General features: G+C 52.1%; 1 protein-coding gene across 1 annotated transcript; it reads right to left on the reverse strand.

The window, feature by feature from the left end:
- Positions 1 to 871: 871 nt before the first annotated feature.
- On the reverse strand, positions 872 to 17,129 carry LOC140902768 (phospholipase A2 inhibitor and Ly6/PLAUR domain-containing protein-like). The gene is made up of 5 exons (XM_078850441.1): positions 16,890 to 17,129; positions 5,992 to 6,108; positions 5,481 to 5,633; positions 5,145 to 5,288; positions 872 to 1,032 (listed from the first exon to the last, which is right to left on the reverse strand). The coding sequence occupies exons 1-5, from the start codon at positions 16,981 to 16,983 to the stop codon at positions 872 to 874; spliced, it is 669 nt and encodes a 222-aa protein (XP_078706567.1). The 5' UTR covers positions 16,984 to 17,129.
- Positions 17,130 to 26,061: the final 8,932 nt, after the last annotated feature.

The following is a 26,061-nucleotide window of genomic DNA, read 5'->3' on the forward strand; positions in this document are numbered from 1 at the left end:
TGGTGGAGGATCTGGGGTCCCGTGGCTCTGGGGTAAGTGACCGGTCTCCTGGGGCAGGGGACAACCTGGGTGGGCTGGTTTGGGGTGTACGTGAACTTTCCTCACAAAGTCCGGCTTGTCTGAGAGTATCTGAGGGGACTGGCTGTGACTCCGGGGGCAGACGGGGGCAGCGATCCAGGAGTTCACGCTGGGTGAAATCTGCTCACAGAGCACCACCGGTTGGGGGGATCTGCCCTGTTTCCTGACACCTTCCCTGAGCCCGGCACACCCAGTGGAGCCGCTCCAGAGAGCGGGACGAACTGAGCCCTGCAAAATCAACCTAGAAGGACATTTCTCCCCTCCAGGGCTTTCCCGCCCGCCTGGACAGCTGGGTGAGCCACAGCCTCTCCTTCCCACAGCCCTCCTTCCCCAGGGGAGCTCAGCCAGCCGGTGCCTTTCCCCCAGCCACGGGCCTTGCCTTGGGGGAGGGGGTCTAGGCAGGACTCCTGGGTTCCATTCCCTGGCCCTGCAAGGGGAGAGGGGTCCAGTGGTTAGAGCAGGGGGCTTGGGAGCCAGGACTCCTGGGCTCTATCCCTGGCTTTCAGAAGGGAGTGGGGTCTGGTGGGTTACAGGGTGGGGTACTGGGAGTCAGGACTCCCGGGTTCCCTTCCTGCCAGCATCACTTGTGCACAGATAGGGGTGGGGGGGACCGGTACGCGACGGTCAGGGGATAAGGAGCTAGGGGGGTACTTTCCTCACAACTTGCTTTATTCAGCCAATGCACAAAATTAACCCGCAATCTCCCCCAAAGAGAAGCAGCAGCCCGTGGCTACTGAAGGGAGGCGCACTGCAGCCCAGCACGCAGCAGAAGGGGAGGATGCCAGGCCGGGGCTCAGGGCTCCCCGATGCCTCCACCGGCCCTGGGAGCTAGGTAGCACTTGGCCTGGCTCAGGATCTCCGGCACGCCCTGGGTGTATTTCTTCACCAACGCTCTCTTCACGCAGGCGCCAGGGGAGCCACATCCAGCCGCAGTCTTCCTCAGTTTGATGTTACCTGGACAGGGGGAGAGACGTGATCGGGGGTTCCCAATTCCCCCCCCCGTGACCCTCATGAGGTCTCTCACATACTCCCCTCCCAGCAGGACTGCACCCGGCTCTGCAGGCAGACTGGGGTCTAGTGCTCAGAGCAGGGGGCCTGGAACAACATGAGAACAGAAGAGGAATGGCCCTCCTGGGTCAGACCAAATGTCCATCTAGCCCAGTATCCTCTGGCCAATGCCAGGTGCCCCAGAGGGAATGAACAGAACAGGGAATCATCCAGTGATCCATCCCCTGTCGCCCATTCCCAGCTTCTGGCAAACAGAGGCTAGGGCCACCTTCCCTGCCCATCCTGGCTAATAGCCGCAGATGGACCTGTCCTCCAGGAACTTCTCTAGTTCCTGTTTGAACCCTGTTATAGTCTGCGCCTTCACAACTTCCCCCGGCAATGAGTTCCACAGGTTTCTTGTGCGTTGTGTGAAGCAGTACTTCCTTTGGTTTGTTTTATACCTGCTGCCTGTGGTGACCCCTCATTCTTATGTTAGGAGGAGTAAATAACACTTCCTTCTTTACTTCCTCCACACGCTTCAACCTTCTTTAGACCTCGATCATATCCCCCCTTAGCCATTTCATTTCCAAGCTGAAGAGTCCCACTCTTATTAATCTCTCCTCATATGGCAGCCATTCCATCCCCCTCATCATTTTGGTTGGCATTTTCTGAAGCCTTTCCAATTCCAATAGATCTTTTTTGAGACAGGGCGACCACATCCGTCCGCAGTGTTCAAGCTGTGGGCGTCCCATGGATTTATATTGAGGCAACACGATCTTTGGGGTTAGATCTCTGTCCTATTCTCTGTCCCTTTATGAATGATTCCCAGCATTTGTTTGCTTTTTTGACGGCCGCTGCACATGGAGTGGATGATTTCAGAGAACTCTCCACAGTGACTCCAAGATCTTTCTTGAGTGGTAAATTCGACCCATTATTGTGTATGTCTACTTGGGATTACGTTTGCCCATGTGCATTACTTTGCATTTATCAACATTGAATTTCCTCTGCCATTTTGTTGCCCAGTCATCCAGTTCTGAGAGACCCTTTAGTTCCTCTTCACAGTCTGCTTTGGACTTCACTATCTTGAGTAGGTTTGTATCTTCTGCAAATTTTGCCACCTCACTATTTACCTTTTTTCCAGAACATTTCGGAATTTGGTGAATAGCACTGGGCCCAGTACAGATCCCTGGGGGACTCCCACTATTTACCTCTCTCCCTTCTGAAAACTGACCATTTCTTCCTACCCTTTTTTCCCTATCTTTTAACCAGTTACTGAGCCATGAGACAGGTTTCAGAGTAACAGCTGTGTTAGTCTGTATTCGCAAAAAGAAAAGGAGGACTTGTGGCACCTTAGAGATTAACCAATTTATTTGAGCCTGAGCTTTCGTGAGCTACAGCTCACTGCATCGGATGCATACCGTGGAAACTGCAGCAGACTTTATATACACACAGAGAATATGAAACAAAACCTCCTCCCACCCCACTGTCCTGCTGGTAATAGCTTATCTAAAGTGATCATCAAGTTGGGCCATTTCCAGCACAAATCCAGGTTTTCTCGCCCTCCACCCCCCCCACACAAATTCACTCTCCTGCTGGTGATAGGCCATCCAAAGTGACAACTCTCCACACAATGTGCATGACAATCAAGTTGGGCCATTTCCTGCACAAATCCAGGTTCTCTCACCCCCCCCCACCCCCTCCCAAAAACCACACACACAAACTCACTATCCCGCTGGCAATAACTCATCCAAAGTGACCACTCTCCCCACAATGCGCATGATAATCAAGGTGGGCCACCCCCAGCACAAATCCAGGCCTTCTCACCCCCCCCCCACCTCCATACACACACAAACTCACTCTCCTGCTGGCAATAGCTCATCCAAACTGACCACTCTCAAAGTTTAAATCCAAGTTAAACCAGAACATCTGGGGGGAGGTGGGGTAGGAAAAAACAAGGGGAAATAGGCTACCTTGCATAATGACTTAGCCACTCCCAGTCTCTATTTAAGTCTAAATTAATAGTATCCAATTTGCAAATGAATTCCTATTCAGCAGTTTCTCGCTGGAGTCTGGATTTGAAGTTTTTTTGTTTTAAGATAGTGACCTTCATGTCTGTGATTGCGTGACCAGAGAGATTGAAGTGTTCTCCGACTGGTTTTTGAATGTTATAATTCTTGACATCTGATTTGTGTCCATTTATTCTTTTACGTAGAGACTGTCCAGTTTGACCAATGTAAATGGCAGAGGGGCATTGCTGGCACATGATGGCATATATCACATAGGTGGATGTGCAGGCGTTCTGTTATTTTCTTTGTTGGGCCTGTCCTGTAGTAGGTGACTTCTGGGAACTCTTCTGGCTCTATCAATCTGTTTCTTCACTTCCGCAGGTGGGTATTGTAGTTGTAAGAAAGCTTGACAGAAATCTTGTAGGTGTTTGTCTCTGTCTGAGGGGTTGGAGCAAATGCGGTTGTATCGCAGAGCCTGGCTGTAGATGATGGATCGTGTGGTGTGGTCAGGGTGAAAGCTGGAGGCATGCAGGTAGGAATAGTGGTCAGTAGGTTTCCGGTATAGGGTGGTGTTTATGTGACCGTTGTTTATGAGCACTGTAGTGTCCAGGAAGTGGATCTCTTGTGTGGACTGGACCAGGCTGAGGTTGATGGTGGGATGGAAATTGTTGAAATCATGGTGGAATTCCTCAAGGGCTTCTTTTCCATGGGTCCAGATGATGAAGATGTCATCAATATAGCGCAAGTAGAGTAGGGGCTTTAGGGGACGAGAGCTGAGGAAGTGTTGTTCTAAGTCAGCCATAAAAAAGTTGGCATACTGTGGGGCCATGCGGGTACCCACAGCAGTGCCGCTGATCTGAAGGTATACATTGTCCCCAAAAGTAAAATAGTTATGGGTAAAGACAAAGTCACAAAGTTCAGCCACCAGGTTAGCCGTGACATTCATTGTGTGGAGAGTTGTCACTTTGGATGGCCTATCACCAGCAGGAGAGTGAATTTGTGTGGGGGGGTGGAGGGCGAGAAAACCTGGATTTGTGCTGGAAATGGCCCAACTTGATGATCACTTTAGATAAGCTATTACCAGCAGGACAGTGGGGTGGGAGGAGGTATTGTTTCATATTCTCTGTGTGTATATAAAGTCTGCTGCAGTTTCCACGGTATGCATCCGATGAAGTGACCTGTAGCTCACGAAAGCTCAGGCTCAAATAAATTGGTTAGTCTCTAAGGTGCCACAAGTCCTCCTTTTCTTTTTGAGCCATGAGAGGATTTTATCGCATGACAGCTCACTTTGCTTAAGAGCCTTTGGTGAGGGACGCTTTCTGAAAATCTAAGTACACTATATCCATGGGATCCCCCTTGTCCACACGCTTGTTGACCCCTTCAGACAATTCTAGTAGATTGGTGAGGCGTGATTTCCCTTTACCGAAACCATGTTGACCCTTCCCCAACAAATTATGTTCATCTATGTGTCTGACAGTTCTCTTCTTTCCTATAGTTTCAATGAGTTTGCCCAGTACTGAAGTCGGACTTATTGGCCTGCAGCTGCTGGGATCACCTCTGGAGCCCTTTTTAGAAATTGGCGTGTCATCAGCCATCCTCCAGCCAGCTGGAACAGAAGCTGATTTAAAAAGTAGGTTACAAACCACAGTTAGTCATTCTGTAATTTGAAATTTCAGTTCCTTCCGAACTCTTGGGCGAATCCCATCTGGTCCTGGTGACTTATTACTGTTTAATTTATCAATTTGTTGCAAAAACTCCTGTAATGTCTCCTCAATCTGGGACAGTTCCTCAGATTTGTCACCAAAACAGAATGGCTCCGATTTGGGAATCTCCCTCCCAGCCTCAGCCGTGAAGACTGATGCAGAGAATTCATTTAGTTTCTCCGCAGTGGCCTTATCCTCCTTGGGTGCTCCTTTGGCATCTCGGCAAGTAGGACTCCTGGGTTCTCTCTGCAACTCTGCCAGGGGAGTGGAGTCTAGTGGGTCAGAGCAAGGGGGTCTGGGACTGAGCCGGGACACCTGGGCTCCACCTCGTGCTCTGTGTTCAGACCCCGCCCGCATCTGGAGGACTTACCAAAAAAAAATATCCCAGATTCCACAACACAATGGTCCTCGGTGCCGGTGCAGGCCAAGACATCCTTCTCGTTCCAGTGATATGGCCCCGCTCTGAGGATCGACGGGCACTGACGGCCGTTGGGGACGGAGCTCACAGTTGGCACTGAGAACAGTCAGACACACATAGTCAGCCAAGGGTGGGGAGTCACCACACATTGGGCTCAATCCCATCTCGGGGAAGGGAGTGGGGTCTAGTGGTTAGGGATGGGGGCATTGGGCTGGCAGCCAGGACTCCTGGGTTCTCTCCAGGCAGGTGTGGCCAGAGCAGGGCTCTAGGTTTGCAGCAGACACACACCTGGGATGGCCCCGGCGTTGCAGCCGTCGGTGTCACAGCAGGCGATGTTCGCCCGCACGGTGACATTGTGTGGGTAGGTCAGCGACAAGGGGCCAGGCTCACAGTTCTTGGGCTCCAGGCACGATTTACCCGTGTAGGACATGGAGGATCCCTCTGTGGAAGAGAAATAGAGCATCACTTATGAACTCCCCAATGGACCCCCAGCTGCTCCATCCTCCCCTTTTGTTCCATCCACCCCACCCCCAACTAATCTCATCTCCCCACCCCCCGTGATAAAATCCTCTCTTCTGTCTGATCCAGGCCCCACAGCCACCCACTGCAATACCCCATCTCATCCCATCCCCCATCAATGACATTATCATTCCAGACTGAGCAGTCCCTGCTCCTGGAGAGGAGCGGAGACTATTGGTTAGAGTAGGGGGAGGGGCTGGGAGCCAGGATTCCTGGGTTTGACCCGTGGCTTCAGGAGGACAATGGTGTCTACACTTAGTAGAAATCTTCTTTCACTCACCCAGCCTGATCTCTGCCACGACGGTGACGCAGGTCCCTTCCAAGGGGGCGCAGGGCTGCAGGGGGCCGGAGCACGATTGCTCTCTGGACGCACACACCTCGCATTGCAGAGCGCTCCCTGGAGGTTGGAAAAATCCCTTCTCAGTACAAACCCCGGCTCCCCACCCCTCCCAGGCAGTGCCTGTGGACGAAATACCACCAGGAACCAAGAGGTGGCTCTGTGGGAGTTGTTACCACCAATGCCTCCTCACTGAACGTGTGGGCAGGCAGATCTTGGAGAAATGCCACCTGCTTTTGCAGCAGTTCTGCCCAGTTCCATTTAACGCTCCGGAGGGAGAAAGGCATCTTGCTAGCTGGTCATTTGTATCTGACTCAATGCTGCAGACAAGTCTGTTTGCTTCCTGAGTGTCTGTGGCTAGAATACATTTTCACCTGCTGACATGGCTATCTGGGGTGCAGCTTGTGCCTGCGAACAAACCCCAGACGTCTGTGTAGACAGAAAAACAAGAATTCGGCTGTTCTGAAGAGGGGTTTCTGCCTGGCTTTGCGGTGAACCTTTCACACACACACACATTCACACACACACACCCCGCCGTCACTCTCTGCTCCAGGCCTCTGCCTCTCAGAGTTGCATCAGCTCAGCCACACTCGACTTCAGCCCACTTTTCATTGCTGATCCTGCCAATTCTCTTTTTTCAGAATACAATTGACGCTTGTTAAGCCTTTGGATTGATGGCTGTTCCTCTCCAGCCAGCGATCCCAGGAGCATGAACTCTTTCCTCTCCAGAGCATGGGGGCCTTTAAATTCATTACGTAAGCATAAGGTAGTTTTAAGAAAGAAAGAAAGAAAGAAAGAAAGAAAGAAAGGAAGATTTTCCCACTTTGGTTTTTTTAGAGCTTTCATGTGGAAACATCAATTAAACCTCAGAACACCTTCCCCGCCCCTTCTATGTCCCTAGATGGTTGCAAAGTTATATTATCCCTATCAAAGAAATATGGAAACTGAGGTAGAAAAAAGATGTGTTCAATTCAGGGTTAAAACCAAGAAGACAGCTGAGAAGTCCTCACTCCTGACTCCCAGCCCACTCTAACCCACGAGATCCCACTCCTCTTTCAGAGCCACGGACAGAGCCCGGGAGTCCTGATTTGCAGCCATCTCTGCTCAAACTCACTACACCCCAGCCCGCTTCTACAGCTGGGGAATGAGCCCAGAAGTCCTGGCTCCCAGCCCCCCCCCTTTGCACCCGCATTCCCCTTTCAAAGCCGGGGAATGAAGCCAGGAGTCCTGGCAGGAATCTCAGCGCTGACAGGCAGGGGAACATTTCTAGGCAGGACGACATGTGGACGGGGGAGCTGCTCCTCATCGGGATGACCCCAAGCCTGGGCGAGAGATGGAGGAGGAACGAGAAGAAGGAAGGACAGACGGACTCAGACCCGCTGGCCAGGCCCCTAGCGTGGGCTGTGGGAGTCCCAGGCTCCAATCCCTGCTCTCCCCGAGTCAGCCGGGGGACGTGGCACCGGGTTTTCCTCTCGCTGGTTTTACCCACAAATTCCATCCTGACCCCAGAATCCGCCATCCACAGCGGCACGTTCCCCAAGTGAATTCCCGACCCCACCACCCGGCTCCCTGTGCCCGGGGACGGACGGGACTCACCTGTGGCCAGGAGAGCGGACAGCAGGCAGAGGGGCAGAGCCATCCACATGGTGCCAGGATGTTTGCTGTAGTGAGCAGAACAGCGAGGAAGCATCTGGCTGTGGTTTTATCCGGCAGGATGGCAAATACCTGCCCCCTGGGGGATCGGCTGGGGCTGCCCCATGACATCCTGGTGGACCCGGAGATGGGAGATTTCACAGCCCTGCATGTGACTTTGGCTGATCAGGTGATGCAATGTGTCTTGAGGCCAATTCCCTTGTGCGTTAGTGGAGATCTGTGGTTCTCAGCCAGGGGTCCTTGTACTCCAGGGGTACACACAGGTCTTCCAGGGGGTACATCAGCTTATCTTGATGTTTGCCTCATTTTACAACAGGCCAGATATAAAGCACTAGTGAAGTCAGTACGAGCTAAAATTTCCTGACACAATGACTTGTTCGTGCAGCTCTATGTACTATCCACTGAACTGTAAGAGCAATATTTATATCCCAGTGGAGTTATTTTATAATTACATGGTGGAACTGAGAAAGGAAGCTATTTGTCAGTCACCATGTGGCCGTAACACTTATGTATTTTTAGAAAAACATAAGAAAGGAGCTGTCATAAATATAAAGGGAAGAGGATCCACCTTTCTGTCCCCGGTGCTATAAAATCCCCCATGGCCAGTGGCAAAACACTTTCACCTGTTGTCATAAATAGAAAGGGAAGGGTAAACTCCTTTATAATCCCTCCTCTCCAGAGGAAAAATCCTCTCACCTGTAAAGGGTTAAGAAGCTAAAGGTAACCTCGCTGGCACCTGACCAAAATGACCAATGAGGAGATAAGATACTTTCAAAGGCTGGGAGGAAAGAGAAAAAACAAAGGGTCTGTGTCTGTCTGTGTGATGCTTTTGCTGGGGACAGAACAGGAATGGACTCTTAGAACTTAGTAAGTAATCTAGCTAGGTATGTGTTAGATTATGATTTCTTTAAATGGGTGAGAAAATAGCTGTGCTGAACAGAATGGATATTCCTGTCTGTGTGTCTTTTTGTAATTTAAGGTTTTGCCTAGAGGCATTCTCTCTGTTTTGAATCTAATTCCCCTGTAAGGTATTTGCCATCCTGATTTTACAGAGGTGATTCTTTTCTACTTCTATTAAAAGTCGTCTTTTTAAGGAAACTCAATGCTTTTTCATTGTTCTAAGATGCAAGGGTTTGGGTCTGTGGTCACCTATGCAAATTGGTGAGGATTTTTACCAAACCTTCCCCAGGAAGTTGCGTGCAAGGGTTGGGAGGATTTGGGAGGGAAAGACGTGTCCAAACTACGTTTCCCAGTAAACCCAGTTAAAGTTTGGTTGTAGCAGTAGAAATCTAGGGGCAAAGGACGAAATTAATTTGTACCTTGGGGAAGTTTTAACCTAAGCTGGTAAAAGTAAGCTTAGGAGGTTTTCATGCAGGTCCCCACATCGGTACCCTAGAGTTCAGAGTGGGGAAGGAACCTTGACAGGTGTGTAGGGGGATGGATGGACAGGCGTGAAGGCAGATGGATGGATGGACAGACATTCTCTTAGGGGAATGGATGGATGGGTGTGGGGGGGGGAAGGGTGGACGTGTAGGAGGATGGACGGACGGAAGGATGGGTGTTGTCAGGGAGTCCCCGGGCAATGCTCTGGACCTGCTCCCTACGAAGCCAGGCAGGACTCTGGGGAAGTCTCCTCTCTGGGAGCAGCCTGTCTGCAGGACACACAGCTCGCCTGGCTTCCACCTTCCTGGGTCTGACCTCGGAGCATTCAGCCTCCTCTGCCATTCCATGCGCTTCCCACAGCGAGTCCGCCCAGGCGGGGTCCTGGGGAAGCCAAAGGGTCCTGTCCCCCAACTCCACAGTCAGACGGGACTATCAGCCAGCCAGTAAAACAGAGGTTTATAAGACAACAGGAACATGGTCTAAAACAGAGCTTGTGGGTGCAGAGAACAGGACCCCTCAGCCGGGTCCATTTTGGGGGGCAGTGAGCCAGACAACCCCATCTGCACTTCACTCCACTCCCCAGCCAGCCCCAAACTGAAACTCCCTCCAGCCCCACCTCCTCTGGGCTTTCCCCTTTCCCGGGCCAGGAGGTCACCTGATTCCTTTGTTCTCCAACCCTTTAGCTCTCACCTTGCAGGGGGGAAGGGCCCAGGCCATCAGTGGCCAGGAAACAGGGTGTCGGCCATTCTCTGTGTCCAGACCCCTGCACACACCTGCCCTCTCGGGCTCTGCAAGGATCATATACCCTTATCCCACCTAGATACTTAAGAACTGCGTAGGGGAAACTGAGGCACCCCCACACTATTCAGAGGAAACATTAAGAACGCTTCCACTTCCTCACAGGTGTGTCGGGGATGGATGGAGGGGCGGCCCTGCACAGCCTTGCAAAGCACAGAGGGAAACTGAGGCACTCCATGGCATCGTAGGAGCTCAATTCCCACTTTGTCGCATCCCTCTGTGCCCCAAACTGCTGCAGACACCAGCCGGTGCACCCTGCCCCTGCCAGCACCGATCCCAGGCACTGGCTTTAACAGGGGGAGTGAGATCAACCCAGCCAAGGCCACCTCCATGAACCCGAGGCCTTCGGGGACCGGACGAGAAAAGGGGGACGCTGGCACCAGAAATTAAAATGGAAATCCTGCTTTATTTCCCTCCTCACCAGATCCTGTTACCAGTGTAGGAGAAATTCTGTGAACAACTGCCCTGCTCAGCCCCAGCCCTGCCCCGCTGGTCACAGCACCTGCCTCGGTGTCTAGGAGGCAAACGCACTGGTCAAAGGTGGGTGGCGCTGACTTTCCACCATCGGTCTCCGCACCGACCGTTTGCCGGCTGTGGTTTGGACACGCGCACCAAGGGCTTAGCACACCTGGGCTCCAGGCCCCCCTCTGCCAGCCACCCTGTGTGACCTGGGACACACCACTTAGGCCCAGAGCTTCAAAGAGTTAGGTCCTGCTGAGGATCTGTGCCTCAGTTTCCCCCATCTGTTCAATGGGGGTGACAGCCCTGCCCATCCCACAAGGTGGCTGTGAGGATAATACATTAAAGATGATGAGGGGTTCAGATGCCATGGTGATGGGCGCCAGATAAGTATTTAGCTAGACATGCTGGGGAGGGTGGTTAACAAGCTCCCCAGGGATGCGGTGGATGCGCCGTCCCTCGGCATCCCCCAGGCCAGGCTGGCTGCCCTCCTGGAAGATGCTTTCATCAAACGCACGAGATCGGGCCCCGTGTAGGGAGGACTTCTCCAGCCTGGGCTATGCGGCAGGTCAGAGTAGATGCTGGGAATGGGCCCTTCTGGCCTGGGACGCCAGGAAAAGGGGTGAGGTGGCTCCCAGGAATCACCAGCCCTCGGGGCGCTGGTTTCATCTGTAAATAATTTTTGTGACTGTTTTGCTTCTAACCAGAAGCGAAGGAAAATACAGGCTATTCCTTGTCCTGTGTATCCGCCGCCATGCCCAGGAACATCTCCCTCTTCTTCGGGAACGGGGTCTTTGTGAAGATTCAATCCCGGACCTGCTCTACGAACAGCTGCAATACCCGGTTCTCTCCTGTCTGTATGTCTCTGCGTCCCTCCCTGCTTGTTCCCAGTGGCCAAGGCTCCGACTGAGTGTCAAACTGGTTTGGAAAAGGTTCTTTTCTGGAGAAGGGTGGGGTCCCGTGTAGCACCTGGTGCCATAGGGGGGACCCTGATCTCAGGGGAGGGAGGCGTGCAGTGCCTGGCACAATGGGAGGCCCCCAGTAGCAGGCTGGGGGGGATCTATGCAGTGCCCAGTGCAATCAGGGCCCCTGCTCTGGGGAGTCTGTGCAGCTCTTGGCACAAGGGGTCCCTGATCTCAGTTATTGCGGTGCTAGAAATAAGTGGTAACAAAGTAGAGAAGGCACCTGTCCTCAGCCCAGCCCGTCAACCCCCACCGACCCTCTCTTTGCGGGTCTTGCAGGGCCGATCATCAACACCGTCTAGACGGGAGGCCGGTGCCCGATCTGCATTGCCCCTGGTCGGAGCAGCTGTTCCAGCACGGAGACCCTGCAGTGCGAGGGCCGTGCCAGCCAGTGCATTTCCATCAGCGGGCAGATCTGGGAAGGTGAGCGCCTGTCCCGGATTCCTTCCAGCCCCGGCTCTCCGGGCCCATCGGCACTAGGACAAAGGGAGACCCGGGCCGGGATTTCCAGTGGGCCAGGCCCCCGCAGCCTCCCGGCAGTTCCCGCTTTACCTGGCTATGCCCTTGGCCCAGCTCTGGGCAAGGCTCAGCCCCAGGCTCCCTATGGGGCCAGAGCCTCTTCTCACACCCTGTGGCTTTGCAAGCGAGTTCGGAGCCACGCTCCCCTGTTTCAAAGCCAGCCGGCTTCCCCCTCTCCCTGTGGACATGGCTCTGAACCGTGTTTAAACCCAAACCCCACTCCGTCCACACACAGAGCCCCCTGCCCCCACCTGCCCTGCCCTGCCAGGGCAGCTCAGCCAGGGGAGCCTGCACCCCTACCCGCAGTGCAGCGGTGGCGGATTAGCCAATGGGCCGTCAGGGCCTGTGCCCAGCAGCCTCAGCCCATTGGGGGCCCCCTGGAAAATGGGCACCCCTGCACCCCAAGCCCGGTGCCTGGCAGAAGTGCCAGGTGGCGGGGGAAGCCCCAGCGCCCGGATCCCAGCTGCGGCTGTGGCCCGGGGACTGGAAGAGCTCTCACCCCCAGTTGGCGGCGAGACAGATCTTTCCTGGTCTTGGGGCCGTGAGCGGGGGGGCTGCAAGGGGGTGGGTGGACTGGGACAGGACTGTGGGGGGAACCGGGGCAGGGCCACGGGGGAAGGGGCAGAACAGGGGTGGGACTGCAGGCAGAAGGGGCGGGCGGACCCCAGGGCCTGCACAGCCCAGCCTTCCCGGCTTCTCGCTGGCCACCATCCGCCTGAAGTAGCAACCGCCACCGATGGAAGAAAAAGAGACGTCCACCATGCAGCGTGCGGCCAGCTGCTCCCCAGGGCCGGGCAGCTGAGCTCTCACCGCTGTGACCTGCCCTGGGGTCCCGGTTGCTGTCCCGTGGATGCCGTCCCTCCCCTCGCCGGGCGTTACAAATCAATGCCCGGTTGCTGGGGTTTTCTTCTGTCCAGGGCAGTTACCCGGCTAGGTGGCTGTCACGCTGTCTGGGGCGGCTCGTGACCGTGAGTGCCTATCTCAGGGCGGACTGACAGATGCAGGACAGACCCCCCGAGCGGATGGCGTGTTCTCTGATACGATTTCACCAGGCGAGATTTCCTGGCTCGCTGAACCAGTCTCGCTGCGGAGTGACAGCCTGAGATGCTCCAGTTCTGTCTGGCCACCCAGACAAACGGCACTTATGAGCAATGGTCCCTTCCACCAAAACTCACCCACAGCAGGTTGCTCCCAGTCACTTATCCCAGCCCCGCTGGTACTTTCCATCTCACAGCAAAGGCGACGCTGGCAGCCAACTCTGCAGTAAACCACCTCCAGGTTTAGTAGCTAGTCAACGCGGTTATAGCAGGTACAATAGATGCCCAGGGGAGGCCGTCTGTGAGCCCCAACGGCAGCAACCTGCCAGGTTCCCGTGTCACTCAGGGCTGCCCCGAATAACCCCAGGGAATCGCCGTCTGTGCGATCAGCTATTCCGCCCCGTGAGACGCCAAACCGGCCAGAGATGCAGGATCTTTTCCTGAAGCCAAACTTCCAGCTCCCGCTCACAGAGAACAAGCCGCCAGGGTCCCACCCACGTGGGCTCTTCCTTCGGTGGTGGAGAGCGAGGAACGCGCTCTGAGTCTTTACCTGCCCATCCTCTCACGCAGTGGCCACTTGCTTTGGAATTCACCCTTCTCGGTTAGTTGCAGGGGAGACATGGTGTCAACGTTTGCTCTGACATCAAAACAGGAGGCGGATCAGCGCACACAATGCGGGTAATGCCCCATTCGTTTTCAGGACGTTTCAATGCCGAAGACGCTGTTCCAGCTTCACCATCACTTTGACCTACACTGACCCACAAGTAAAGCGGCCTGAGGCTCTGCCATGAGCTGGCACCTGCCTGCCAGTGTCACAGCGACCAGTTCCTGATACTCCATTCAGAGCAACTCCGACAGGCCCACTGCCTACGTCACCAGGCCTTAGCTAATGGGAGTTAAGAACTTGCCTTTTCCCCCAGGCCCAAGAGAACCCCGCAACCAGCAGGGAGTCTCCAGGCAGGCTCAAACCCAGAGGCCCCAGGGGGTGACACATGCCCGTTCTGTCTCAACAAGGTGTTGACTCTGAAGCCTACTAATTACCATTGGCATCGTGGGTGCCACTCTGTGCTAAGGATGCAATGTGGGGGGGTTCCAGGCTGCAGGGTTGTGGGGGCAGGTTGTTACGTTGGCTCAGCAGAGCTGGGATGCCCCGTGTCTGATCAGCGTCTCTTTCTCTGCACAGATAACATCACGATACCCTTTGCAGCCAGCGGCTCCGCTACCCCGAATGCCTGCGAACTCAAGAAGGGAGAGATTCTGAATTCGGGAGTGTTCACCTACAGAATAACACAGATTGAGTGTTACACGCCCAGCAGTGCTCAGCGGATGCTGGGCCCCGTCGCCCTGGGCAGCATCTTGCCCAGTCTGGCTGGGCTCCTGGCAGTGAAATTCCTCTCCTAACGCCCCCTCTGTGTTGCCCCCCCTCCGCCAGGGGGAGCCACCCCACAGCTGAATGAGGCCCTCATAGTCCGTGGGTCTCTCTCCTCTCCCCACACCCACCCACGCCTCAGTTTCCCCATCTGTGCCCAAAGGATAATGAAACTGAACTGCTTTTCCAAAGATCCAGGGAGTCAGGGCCCCAGGCAAAGCCCATTAGAGCCAGAGTGGGAGGAGGGGGCGCGTGTGTCTCTGGACAGACAGTGACGTCCTGTGGAACAGCGCTGAGTCTAATTGTATTCTGCAGGAGCCCCTGAGAGTCCAGCGTGGGGACAGAACTGGGGACAGCGTGGGGACAGCGTGGTCTCCCAGCCCCCACTGCTCTACCCCATCAGCCGCCACTCCTCTTCCATAGCTGGGATAGAACCCAGGAGTCCTGGCTCCCAGCCACCCCGCTCTAACCATGACACACCACTCCCTTCGGAGAGCCAGGGATAGAACCCAGGAGCCCTGACACCCAGCACTCCCTGATTTAACGCTATGTATTTCCGGAAGTAAAGGCACTGAATAAAGCTGGGTCCTAAACTGAAATTCCCCAGAGCTCGTGTGTGTGTTTGGACAAGTTGCCACACCGCTGCCCGCATCTGCACTGAACCCAGGTGTCCTGGCACACACCCCCGGTCTCCGGGAGCTGGGATATTGGATTAAGCTCGGCTGGAGCTGAATCCAATATCCCAGCCACAGCTCCCAGAGACCAAAGAGGCGGGGAGGGGGAAGGGGTCTCCTTTGTTCTTTCTCCTCTTGATCCTCCTGTGCAAAGGGCATCCCTGGGACATTCCCCAGCCTACAGCCTGGACCCATGACCCGCCAGGGCCCCTCAGTTCTCCACCCCAGGGGTGGGCAAACTATGACCCGGGGGCCGGATCCGGCCCTCCAGATGGTTTAATCCGGCCCTCGAGCTCCCACCGAGGAGTGGGGTCCGGGGCTTAGCCCGCTCTGGTGCTCCAGCCAAGGAGTGGGGTGGGGGGCTTGCCCCGCTCTACACGGCTCCCAGAAGCAGCAGCAGGTCCCCCCTCCGGCTCCTATGCATGGAGACCCCCGCAGCGCCCACTGGCTGGGAACTGTGGCCCATGAGAGCTGCAGGGACGGCGCCTGCGGACGACGTGGCGCCCAGAGCCTCGGCGTAGGAGCCAGAGCGGGGACATGCCGCTGCTTCGGGGAGCTGCTTGAGGTAAGCGCCGCCCGGAGCCTGCACCCCTGAACCCCTCCTGCACCCCAGCCCCCTGCCCCAGCCCTGATCCCCCTCCCTCCATCTGAACCCCTGGGTCCCAGCCCGGAGCACCCTCCTGCACCCCCAACCCCTCATCCCTAGCCAGAGCCCTCAGCCCCTCGCCCCTAATTTCCTGAGCAGTCATTGCCGGCCATACAATTTCCATACTCAGTTGTGGCCCTCGGGCCAAAAAGTTTGCCCACCCCTGCTCCAGCCTGCAAATCGCTCCCCGTTATATTGCAGCCAGACCCCTCCCCCACCCCCCGAGAATCACTCTGCAGAGCGACACCAGCAAACCCCCCAGCCCAGCAAACCCCCCTGCCCAGAACTCCCAGCGCCCTCCGGGCCAACACAAGCTCCTAGAAAGTCCATCACTGATTCCTTGAAAGGAGACGCCCCGATCCTGTCGGCCCAAGGGAAGGTCCCAGACACACCCTGCTTTAGATCGAACACTGAGAACCAGGGAAGGGCAGGAGCTAAGTGATTACAAGCCAGAAAAGGCAGAAACGGTCTGTGTGGGGGGTGTGATGGCGCCTCCCTCTGGCCAAATGTGGCACAGCCCCAAGGTTCATGTAGCCCAACCGGGGCAGGGGGGATCCCAGGCCTGCCCAATCCTCTGACTGCCGGCTCAGGGCCCTCCAACGAAATAAACGGGCTCAGAGGAGCTCCCACCCTGCCAGAGCCCGGAACACCTCCCTACCTCCCCCCGGGGCTCTGCGTCCCTGCACCTTTGGGGGCTTGCAGCCAGCCGCTCCCTCCTCTCTGGCAGCTGCTCTGCCCCACGGCTTTCCAGCCCCTTTATTCCTCCCAGCTGTGGTTAGCAGGGCACGCTTTAAACCTTCAGTCTCTGGAACACCATGGGGTGCGTACGCCCCAAGACAGGTACAAAGAAATCAAAGGTCAAAGGCAAGCAACGCCTCCCTTCACAGGCTAAGTCAGTTCAAAGAAAAGTTTTCCTGGCTCCCAGCTCCCACCCGTTGCACCCCCATTCCCCTTTCAAACCCGGGGAATGAACCCAGGAGTCCTGGCAGGAATCTCAGCGCTGATGGGCAGGGGAACATTTCCAAGCAGGATTACATGTGGATGGGGGTAGTGCTCCTCATCCAAGCCCAGGCGAGAGCTGGAGGAGGAATGAGAAGAAGGAAGGACAGACAGACTCAGACCCGCTGGCCAGGCCCCTAGCGTTGGCTGTGGGAGTCCCAAGCTCCAATCCCTGCTCTCCCCAATTCAGTCGGGGGACATGGCCCCGGGTTTTCCTCTCGCTGGTTTTACCCACAAATTCCATCCTGACCCCAGAATCCGTCATCCACAGCGGCACGTTCCCCAAGTGAAATCCCGCCCCCACCACCCGGCTCCCTGTGCCCGGGGACGCACGGGACTCACCTGTGGCCAGGAGAGCGGACAGCAGGCAGAGGGGCAGAGCCACCCACATGGTGCCCGGGTGTTTGCTGCAGTGAGCAGAACAGCGAGGAAGCATCTGGCTGTGGTTTTATCCGGCAGGTTGGCAAATACCTGCCCCCTGGGGCATCGGCTGGGGCTGCCCCATGACATCCTGGTGGACCCGGAGATGGGAGATTTCACAGCCCTGCATGTGACACTGGCTGATCAGGTGATGCCAATATGTACTGATGCCAATTCCCTTGTGCATTTGTGGAGATCTGTGGTTCTCAGCCAGGGGTCCGTGTACTCCAGGGATACACACAGGTCTTCCGGGGGGTACATCAGCTTATCTTGATGTTTGCCTCATTTTACAACAGGCCAGATATAAAGCACTAGTGAAGTCAACGCGAGCTAAAATTTCCTGACACAATGACTTGTTTGTGCAGCTCTATGTACTGTCCACTGAACTGTCAGTGCAATATTTATATCCCAGTGGAGTTATTTTATAATTACACAGTGGAAAGAATTACAGTGGAAAGGAAGAATTACACAGTGGAAAGAAAGGAAGCTATTTGTCAGTCACAGTGTGGCCGTGACACTTTTATATATTTTTAGAATAACATAAGAAAGGACCTGTCATAAATATAAAGGGAAGGGGAACCACCTTTCTGTCCCCGGTGCTGTAAAATCCCTCGTGGCCAGAGGCAAAACACTTTCACCTGTAAAGGGTTAAGAAGCTAAGGCAACCTTGCTGGCACCTGACCCAAAATGACCAATGAGGAGACAAGATACTTTCAAATCGGGAGTGAGGGAAACAAAGGGACTGCTTGTCTGTGTGATCTTTTGCTGGAACAGCTCAGGAATGGAGTCTCAGAACTTCTGTTAGTTAGTAAGTAATCTAGCTAGAAATGCGTTAGATTTCCTTTTGTTTAATGGCTGGTAAAATAAGCTGTGCTGGAGGGAATGAATATTCCTGGTTTGGTGTCTTTTTGTAACTTAAGGTTTTGCCTAGAGGATTCTCTATGTTTTGAATTTGATTACCCTGGAAGGTATTTACCATCCTGATTTTACAGGGGTGATTCTTTCACCTTTTCTTTCATTCAAATTCTTCTTTTAAGAACCTGTTTGCTTTTTCATTGTTCTGAAGATCCAAGGGTTTGGGTCTGTGTTCACTTGTACAAATTGGGGAGGATTCTTATCAAGCCTTCCCCAGGAAAGGGGGTGTAGGACTTGGGGTGATATTTTGGGGGAAGACGTCTCCAAGTGGGCTCTTTCCCTGGTCTTTGTGTAAGACGCTTGGTGGTGGCAGCGTACGGTTCAAGGACAAGGCAAAGTTTGTACCTTGGGGAAGTTTTTAACCTAAGCTGGTAAGAATAAGCTGAGGGGGTCTTTCCTGCGGGTCCCCACATCTGTACCCTCGAGTTCAGAGTGGGGAAGGAACCCTGACAGGGCCACACTGGGTCAGACCAAAGGTCCATCTAACCCAGTATCCTGTCTTCCGACAGTGGCCAATGCCAGCTGCCCAGAGGGAATGAACAGAACAGGTAATCAAACATCAAGTGTTCCATCCCCTGTCATCCATTCCCAGCTTCTGGCAAACAGAGGCTAAGGACACCATCCCTACCCAGCTTGGCTAATAGCCATTGATGGCCCTATCCTCCATGAATTTATCTAGCTCTTTTTTGAACCCAGTTTACTTTTGGACTTTGCACATTCCTCTGGCAAGGAGTTCCACAGGTTGATGGTGCATTATGTGAAAAAACACTTCCTTTGTTTTTTTAAACCTACTGCCTCTTAATTTCATTTGGTGGCCCCTAGTTCTTGTGTTATGAGAAGGAGTAAATAACACTTCCTTATCTACTTTCTCCACACCACTCATGATTTTCTAGACCTCTCTCCTATCCCCCCTTGTCTGTCTCTTTTCCAAGCTGAAAAGTCCCACTCTTATGAATCTCTCCTCACGGAAGCTGTTCCATCCCCCTAATAATTTTATGACCTTTTTCTGAATCTTTTCTGAATACAGTGGATGTATTGTTTCTTGACTTTAGCAAAGCTTTTGACACCGTCTCCCACAGTATTCTTGTCAGCAAGTTAAAGAAGTAAGGGCTGGATGAATGCACTATAAGGTGGGTAGAAAGTTGGCTAGATTGTCGGGCTCAATGGGTAGTGATCAATGGCTCCATGTCTAGTTGGCAGCCGGTGTCAAGTGGAGTGCCCCAGGGGTCGGTCCTGGGGCCGGTTTTGTTCAATATCTTCATAAATGATCTGGAGGATGGTGTGGATTGCACTCTCAGCAAATTTGCGGATGATACTAAACTGGGAGGAGTGGTAGATACGCTGGAGGGGAGGGATAGGATACAGAGGGACCTAGACAAATTGGAGGATTGGGCCAAAAGAAATCTGATGAGGTTCAATAAGGATAAGTGCAGGGTCCTGCACTTAGGATGGAAGAATCCAATGCACCGCTACAGACTAGGGACCGAATGGCTAGGCAGCAGTTCTGCAGAAAAGGACCTAGGGGTGACAGTGGATGAGAAGCTGGATATGAGTCAGCAGTGTGCCCTTGTTGCCAAGAAGGCCAATGGCATTTTGGGATGTATAAGTAGGGGCATAGCGAGCAGATCGAGGGACGTGATCGTTCCCCTCTATTCGACATTGGTGAGGCCTCATCTGGAGTACTGTGTCCAGTTTTGGGCCCCACACTACAAGAAGGATGTGGATAAATTGGAGAGAGTCCAGCAAAGGGCAACAAAAATGATTAGGGGACTGGAACACAAGACTTATGAGGAGAGACTGAGGGAACTGGGATTGTTTAGTCTGCAGAAGAGAAGAATGAGGGGGGATTTGATAGCTGCTTTCAACTTCCTGAGAGGTGGTTCCAGAGTGGATGGTTCTAGACTATTCTCAATGGTGGAAGAGGACAGGACAAGGAGTAATGGTCTCAAGTTGCAGTGGGGGAGGTTTAGATTGGATATTAGGAAAAACTTTTTCACTAAGAGGGTGGTGAAACACTGGAATGCGTTACCTAGGGAGGTGGTAGAATCTCCTTCCTTAGAGGTTTTTAAGGTCAGGCTTGACAAAGCCCTGGCTGGGATGATTTCACTGGGAATTGGTCCTGCTTCGAGCAGGGGGTTGGACTAGATGACCTTCTGGGGTCCCTTCCAACCCTGATATTCTATGATTCTATGATCACCTCTGAGCTCCTCAATGGACCCCCAGGTGCTCCATCCTCCCCTTTTGTTCCATCCACCCCACCCCCAACTAATCTCATCTCCCCACCACTGATAAAATCCTCTCTTCTGTCTGATCCAGGCCCCACAGCCACCCAATGCAAATCCCCATCTCATCCCATCCCCCGTCTATGACATTACCTTTCCAGACTGAGCAGTCCCTGCTCCTGGAGAGGAGCGGAGACTATTGGTTAGAGTAGGGGGAGGGGCTGGGAGCCAGGACTCCTGGGTTCGACCCCTGGCTTCAGGAGGACAATGGTGTCTACACTTAGTAGAAATCTTCTTTCACTCACCCAGCCTCATCTCTGCCACGACGGTGACGCAGGTCCCTTCCGAGGGGGCGCAGGGCTGCAGGGGGCCGGAGCACGATTGCTCTCTGGACGCACACACCTCGCATTGCAGAGCGCTCCCTGGAGGTTGGAAAAATTCATTCTCAGTACAAACTGCGGCTCCCCAACCCTCCCCAGGCAGTGCCCGTGGGCGAAATACCACCAGCAACCAACTGTGGGAGTTGTTACCACCAATGCCTCCTCACTGAACGTGTGGGCAAGCAGATCTTGGAGAAATTCCACCTGCTTTTGCAGCAGTTCTGCCCAGTTCCATTTAACTCTCCGGATGGGGAAAGGCATCTTGCTAGCTGGTCATTTGTATCTTACTCAAAACCGCAGACAAGTCAGTTTGCTGCCTGAGTGTCTGTGGCTAGAATACATTTTCAGTTGCTGACGTAGATATCTGGGGTGCAGCTTGTGCCTGTGAACAAACCCCACACGTCTGTGTAGACAGAAAAACAAGACTTCGGCTGCTCTGAAGAGGTGTTTCTGCCTGGCTTTGCAGTGAACCTTTCACACACACACACACACACACCCCGCCATCACTCTCTGCTCCAGGCCTCTGCCTCTCAGAGTTACGTCATCTCAGCCACACTCGACTTCAGCCCACTTTTCATCGCTGATCCTGCCAATTCTCTTCTTCAGAATACGATTGATGCTTGTTAAACCTTTGGATAGATGGCTGTGCACCTCCAGCCAGCGATCCCAGGAGCATCAACTCTTTCCTCTCCAGAGCGTGGGGGACTTTAAATTCATGACGTGAGCGTAAGGTAGTTTTAAGAAAGAAAAAAAGAAAGAAAGAAAGGAAGATTTTCCCACTTTGGTTTTTTTAGAGCTTTCATGTGGAAACATCAATTAAACCTCAGAACACCTTCCCCTGCCCTTCTATGTCCCTAGATGGTTGCAAAGTTATATTATCCCTATCAAAGAAATATGGAAACTGAGGTAGAAAAAAGATGTGTTCAATTCAGGGTTAGAACCAAGAAGACAGCCGAGAAGTCCTCACTCCTGACTCCCAGCCCACTCTAACCCACGAGATCCCACTCCTCTTTCAGAGCCACGGACAGAACCCGGGAGTCCTGATTTGCAGCCATCTCTGCTCAAACTCACTACACCCCAGCCCACTTCTACAGCAGGGGAATGAGCCCAGAAGTCCTGGCTCCCAGCCCCCACCCGTTGCACCCCCATTCCCCTTTCAAACCCGGGGAATGAAGCCAGGAGTCCTGGCAGGAATCTCAGCGCTGACAGGCAGGGGAACATTTCTAGGCAGGACGACATGTGGACGGGGGAGCTGCTCCTCATCAGGATGAGCCCAAGCTCGGGCGAGAGCTGGAGGAGGAACGAGAAGAAGGAAGGACAGACGGACTCAGACCCACTGGCCAGGCCCCTAGCGTGGGCTGTGGGAGTCCCAGACTCCAATCCCTGCTCTCCCCGAGTCAGCCGGGGGAACGTGACTCCGGGTTTTCCTCTCGCTGGTTTTACCCACAAATTCCATCCTGACCCCAGAATCCACCATCGACAGCAGCACGTTCCCCAAGTAAATTCCTGACCCCACCACCCGGCTCCCTGTGCCCGGGGACGGACGGGACTCACCTATGGCCAGGAGAGCGGACAGCAGGCAGAGGGGCAGAGCCACCCACATGGTGCCTGGATGTTAGCTGCAGTGAGCAGAACAGCGAGGAAGCATCTGGCTGTGGTTTTCTCAGGCAGGTTGGCAAATACCTGCCTGTGGCGGTTCAATACAAGACAGGACACGGCTTTAGGCAAGCAAGCAGGCTGGTCTGCTGATGGGATCACCCCTGTCAGCTTTTCCACCTCTTTTATTTCTCTCCCCCCTGCACATCACATACCCCAACCAACCGCAAAAGGCATCAACAAAGGAAATAATATGACTTTGATTAATATTCCTATTTACTAGCCTCTATCTACTACAATCTTCATTCTCAGGCCTTGAGCTTCGGCCGAGGAAGCTTCCCACGGCTGATGTCCTTATTTTGACTTCCCAGATGGTCCATGTTTTCATGGTCCATGTCCTTGGATAGAACAGAGCAATGTGTGCATTGCTCCTACACAACAGTCAGGGTGTGCCCTGACTGTTTCCAGGTGCATGAACGCTACATGAACCCTTCACCTGCCCCCTGGGGGATCGGCTGGGGCTGCCCCATGACATCCTGGTGGACCCGGAGACGGGAGATTTCACAACCCTGCATGTCACATTGGCTGATCAGGTGGATACAGCTGTAGGTAGGAGGAAGGGCAGTGTAGATACAAGTCTAATAGGTTATACTGGTAGTAAAATAACCGTGCCTCATAGGGTACAGAATGTGAGTGAGGCCAAACAGCAAAAATTAAGATGTTTGTACACTAATGCAAGGAGCCTAGGTAACAAAATGGAGGAACTAGAGTTACTGGTGCAGGAAGTGAAACCAGATATTCTAGGTATAACAGAGACCTGGTGGAATAGTCGTCATGACTGGGCTACAGGTATTGAAGGGCATGTGCTGTTTAGGAAAGACCGAAATAAAGGTAAAGGTGGTGGAGTAGCACTGTATATCAATGATGAGATAGAATGTAAAGAAATAAGAAGCGATGAAATGGATATGACTGAGTCTGTCTGGGCAATAATTAAATTGGGGAAGAAAACTTTTAGAGCCTCCCCTGGGATAGTGCTTGGGGTGTGCTATAGACCGCCGGGATCTAATTTGGATATGGATAGAGCCCTTTTTAATGTTTTTAATAAAGTAAATACTAATGGAAACTGTGTGATCGTGGGAGACTTTAACTTCCCAGATATAGACTGGAGGACGAGTGCTAGTAATAATAATAGGGCTCAGATTTTCCTAGATGCGATAGCTGATGGATTCCTTCAGCAAGTAGTTGCTGAACCGACTAGAGGGGATGCCATTTTAGATTTGGTCTTGGTGAGTAATGAGGATCTCATAGAGGAAATGGTTGTAGGGGATAATCTTGGCTCAAGTGATCATGAGCTAATTCAGTTCAAATTGAATGGAAGGATTAACAAAAATAAATCTGCAACTAGGGTTTTTGATTTCAAAAGGGCTGACTTTCAAAAATTAAGGAAATTAGTTAGGGAAGTGGATTGGACTGAAGAATTTATGGGTTTAAAGGTAGAGGAGGCCTGGGATTATTTTAAATTAAAGCTGCAGAAGCTATCGGAAGCCTGCATCCCAAGAAAGGGGAAAAAATTCATAGGCAGGAGTTGTAGACCAAGCTGGATGAGCAAGCATCTTAGAGAGGTAATTAAGAAAAAGCAGAAAGCATATAGGGAGTGGAAGAAGGGAGGGATCAGTAAGGAAAGCTACCTTATTGAGGTCAGAATATGTAGGGATAAAGTGAGACAGGCTAAAAGTCAAGTAGAGTTGGACCTTGCAAAGGGAATGAAAACCAATAATAAAAGGTTCTATAGTCATATAAATAGGAAGAAAACAAAGAAAGAAGAAGTGGGACCGCTAAAAACTGAGGATGGAGTGGAGGTCAAGGATAATCTAGGCATGGCCCAATATCTAAACAAATACTTTGCCTCAGTCTTTAATAAGACTAAAGAGGATCTTAGGGATAATGGTAGCATGATAAATGGGAATGAGGATATGGAGGTAGACATCACCATATCTGAGGTAGAAGCGAAACTCAAACAGCTTAATGGGACTAAATCGGGGGGCCCAGATAATCTTCATCCAAGAATATTAAAAGAATTGGCACAAGAAATTGCAAGCCCATTAGCAAGAATTTTTAATGAATCTGTAAACTCAGGGGTTGTACCGTATGATTGGAGAATTGCTAACATAGTTCCTATTTTTAAGAAAGGGAAAAAAAGTGATCCAAGTAATTATAGGCCTGTTAGTTTGACATCTGTAGTATGCAAGGTCTTGGAAAAAATTTTGAAGGAGAAGGTAGTTAAGGACATTGAAGTCAATGGTAAATGGGACAAAATACAACATGGTTTTACAAAAGGTAGATCGTGCCAAACCAACCTGATCTCCTTCTTTGAGAGAGTAACAGATTTTTTAGATAAAGGAAACGCAGTGGATCTAATTTACTTAGATTTTAGTAAGGCATTTGATACTGTGCCACATGGGGAATTATTAGTTAAATTGGATAAGATGGGCATCAATAGGAAAATTGAAAGGTGGATAGGGAATTGGTTAAAGGGGAGACTACAACGGGTCCTACTGAAAGGTGAACTGTCAAGTTGGAGGGAGGTTACCAGTGGAGTTCCTCAAGGATCAGTTTTGGGACCAATCTTATTTAATCTTTTTATTACTGACCTGGGCACAAAAAGTGGGAGTGTGCTAATAAAGTTTGCAGATGATACAAAGCTGGGAGGTATTGGTAATTTAGAGAAGGACAGGGATACCCTACAGGAGGATCTGGATGACCTTGTAAACTGGAGTAATAGGAATAGGATGAAATTTAATAGTGAGAAGTGTAAGGTCATGCATTTAGGGATTAATAACAAGAATTTTAGTTATAAGCTAGGGACGCATCAACTAGAAGTAACGGAGGAGGAAAAGGACCTTGGAGTATTGGTTGATCATAGGATGACTATGAGCTGCCAATGTGATATGGCTGTGAAAAAAGCTAATGTCGTCTTGGGATGCATCAGGAGAGGTATTTCCAGTAGGGATAAGGAGGTTTTAGTACCGTTATATAAGGCACTGGTGAGACCTCACCTGGAATACTGTGTGCAGTTCTGGTCTCCCATGTTTAAGAAGGATGAATTCAAACTGGAACAGGTACAGAGAAGGGCTACTAGGATGATCCGAGGAATGGAAAACTTGTCTTATGAAAGGAGACTCAGGGAGCTTGGCTTGTTTAGCCTAACTAAAAGAAGGTTGAGGGGAGATATGATTGCTCTCTATAAATATATCAGAGGGATAAATACCAGAGAGGGAGAGGAATTATTTAAACTCAGTACCAATGTGGACACAAGAACAAATGGATATAAACTGGCCACTACGAAATTTAGATTAGAAATTAGACGAAGGTTTCTAACCATCAGAGGAGTGAAGTTTTGGAATAGCCTTCCGAGGGAAGTAGTGGGGGCAAAAGATCTATCTTGCTTTAAGATTAAACTCGATAAGTTTATGGAGGAGATGGTATGATGGGATAACATGGTTTTGGTAATTAAATATTCATGGTAAATAGGCCCAATGGCCTGTGATGGGTTTTTAGATGGGGTAAGATCCAAGTTACCCGGGAAAGAATTTTCTGTAGTATCTGGCTGATGAATCTTGCCCATATGCTCAGGGTTTAGCTGATCGCCATATTTGGGGTCGGGAAGGAATTTTCCTCCAGGGCAGATTGGAAGGCCCTGGAGGTTTTTCGCCTTCCTCTGTAGCATGGGGCACGGGTCACTTGCTGGAGGATTCTCTGCTCCTTGAGGTCTTCAAACTACAATTTGAGGACTTCAATAGCACAGATATAGGTGTGAGGTCTTTTTTTGGAGTGGTGGGTGAAATTCTGTGGCCTGCATTGTGCAGGAGGTCAGACTAGATGATCATAATGGTCCCTTCTGACCTAAATATCTATGAATCTATGATGCAATGTGTCTTGAGGCCAATTCCCTTGTGCGTTAGTGGAGATCTGTGGTTCTCA

Source organism: Lepidochelys kempii, chromosome 24 (genome assembly GCF_965140285.1).
Source record: "Lepidochelys kempii isolate rLepKem1 chromosome 24, rLepKem1.hap1, whole genome shotgun sequence".
Taxonomy (NCBI): domain Eukaryota; kingdom Metazoa; phylum Chordata; order Testudines; family Cheloniidae; genus Lepidochelys; species Lepidochelys kempii.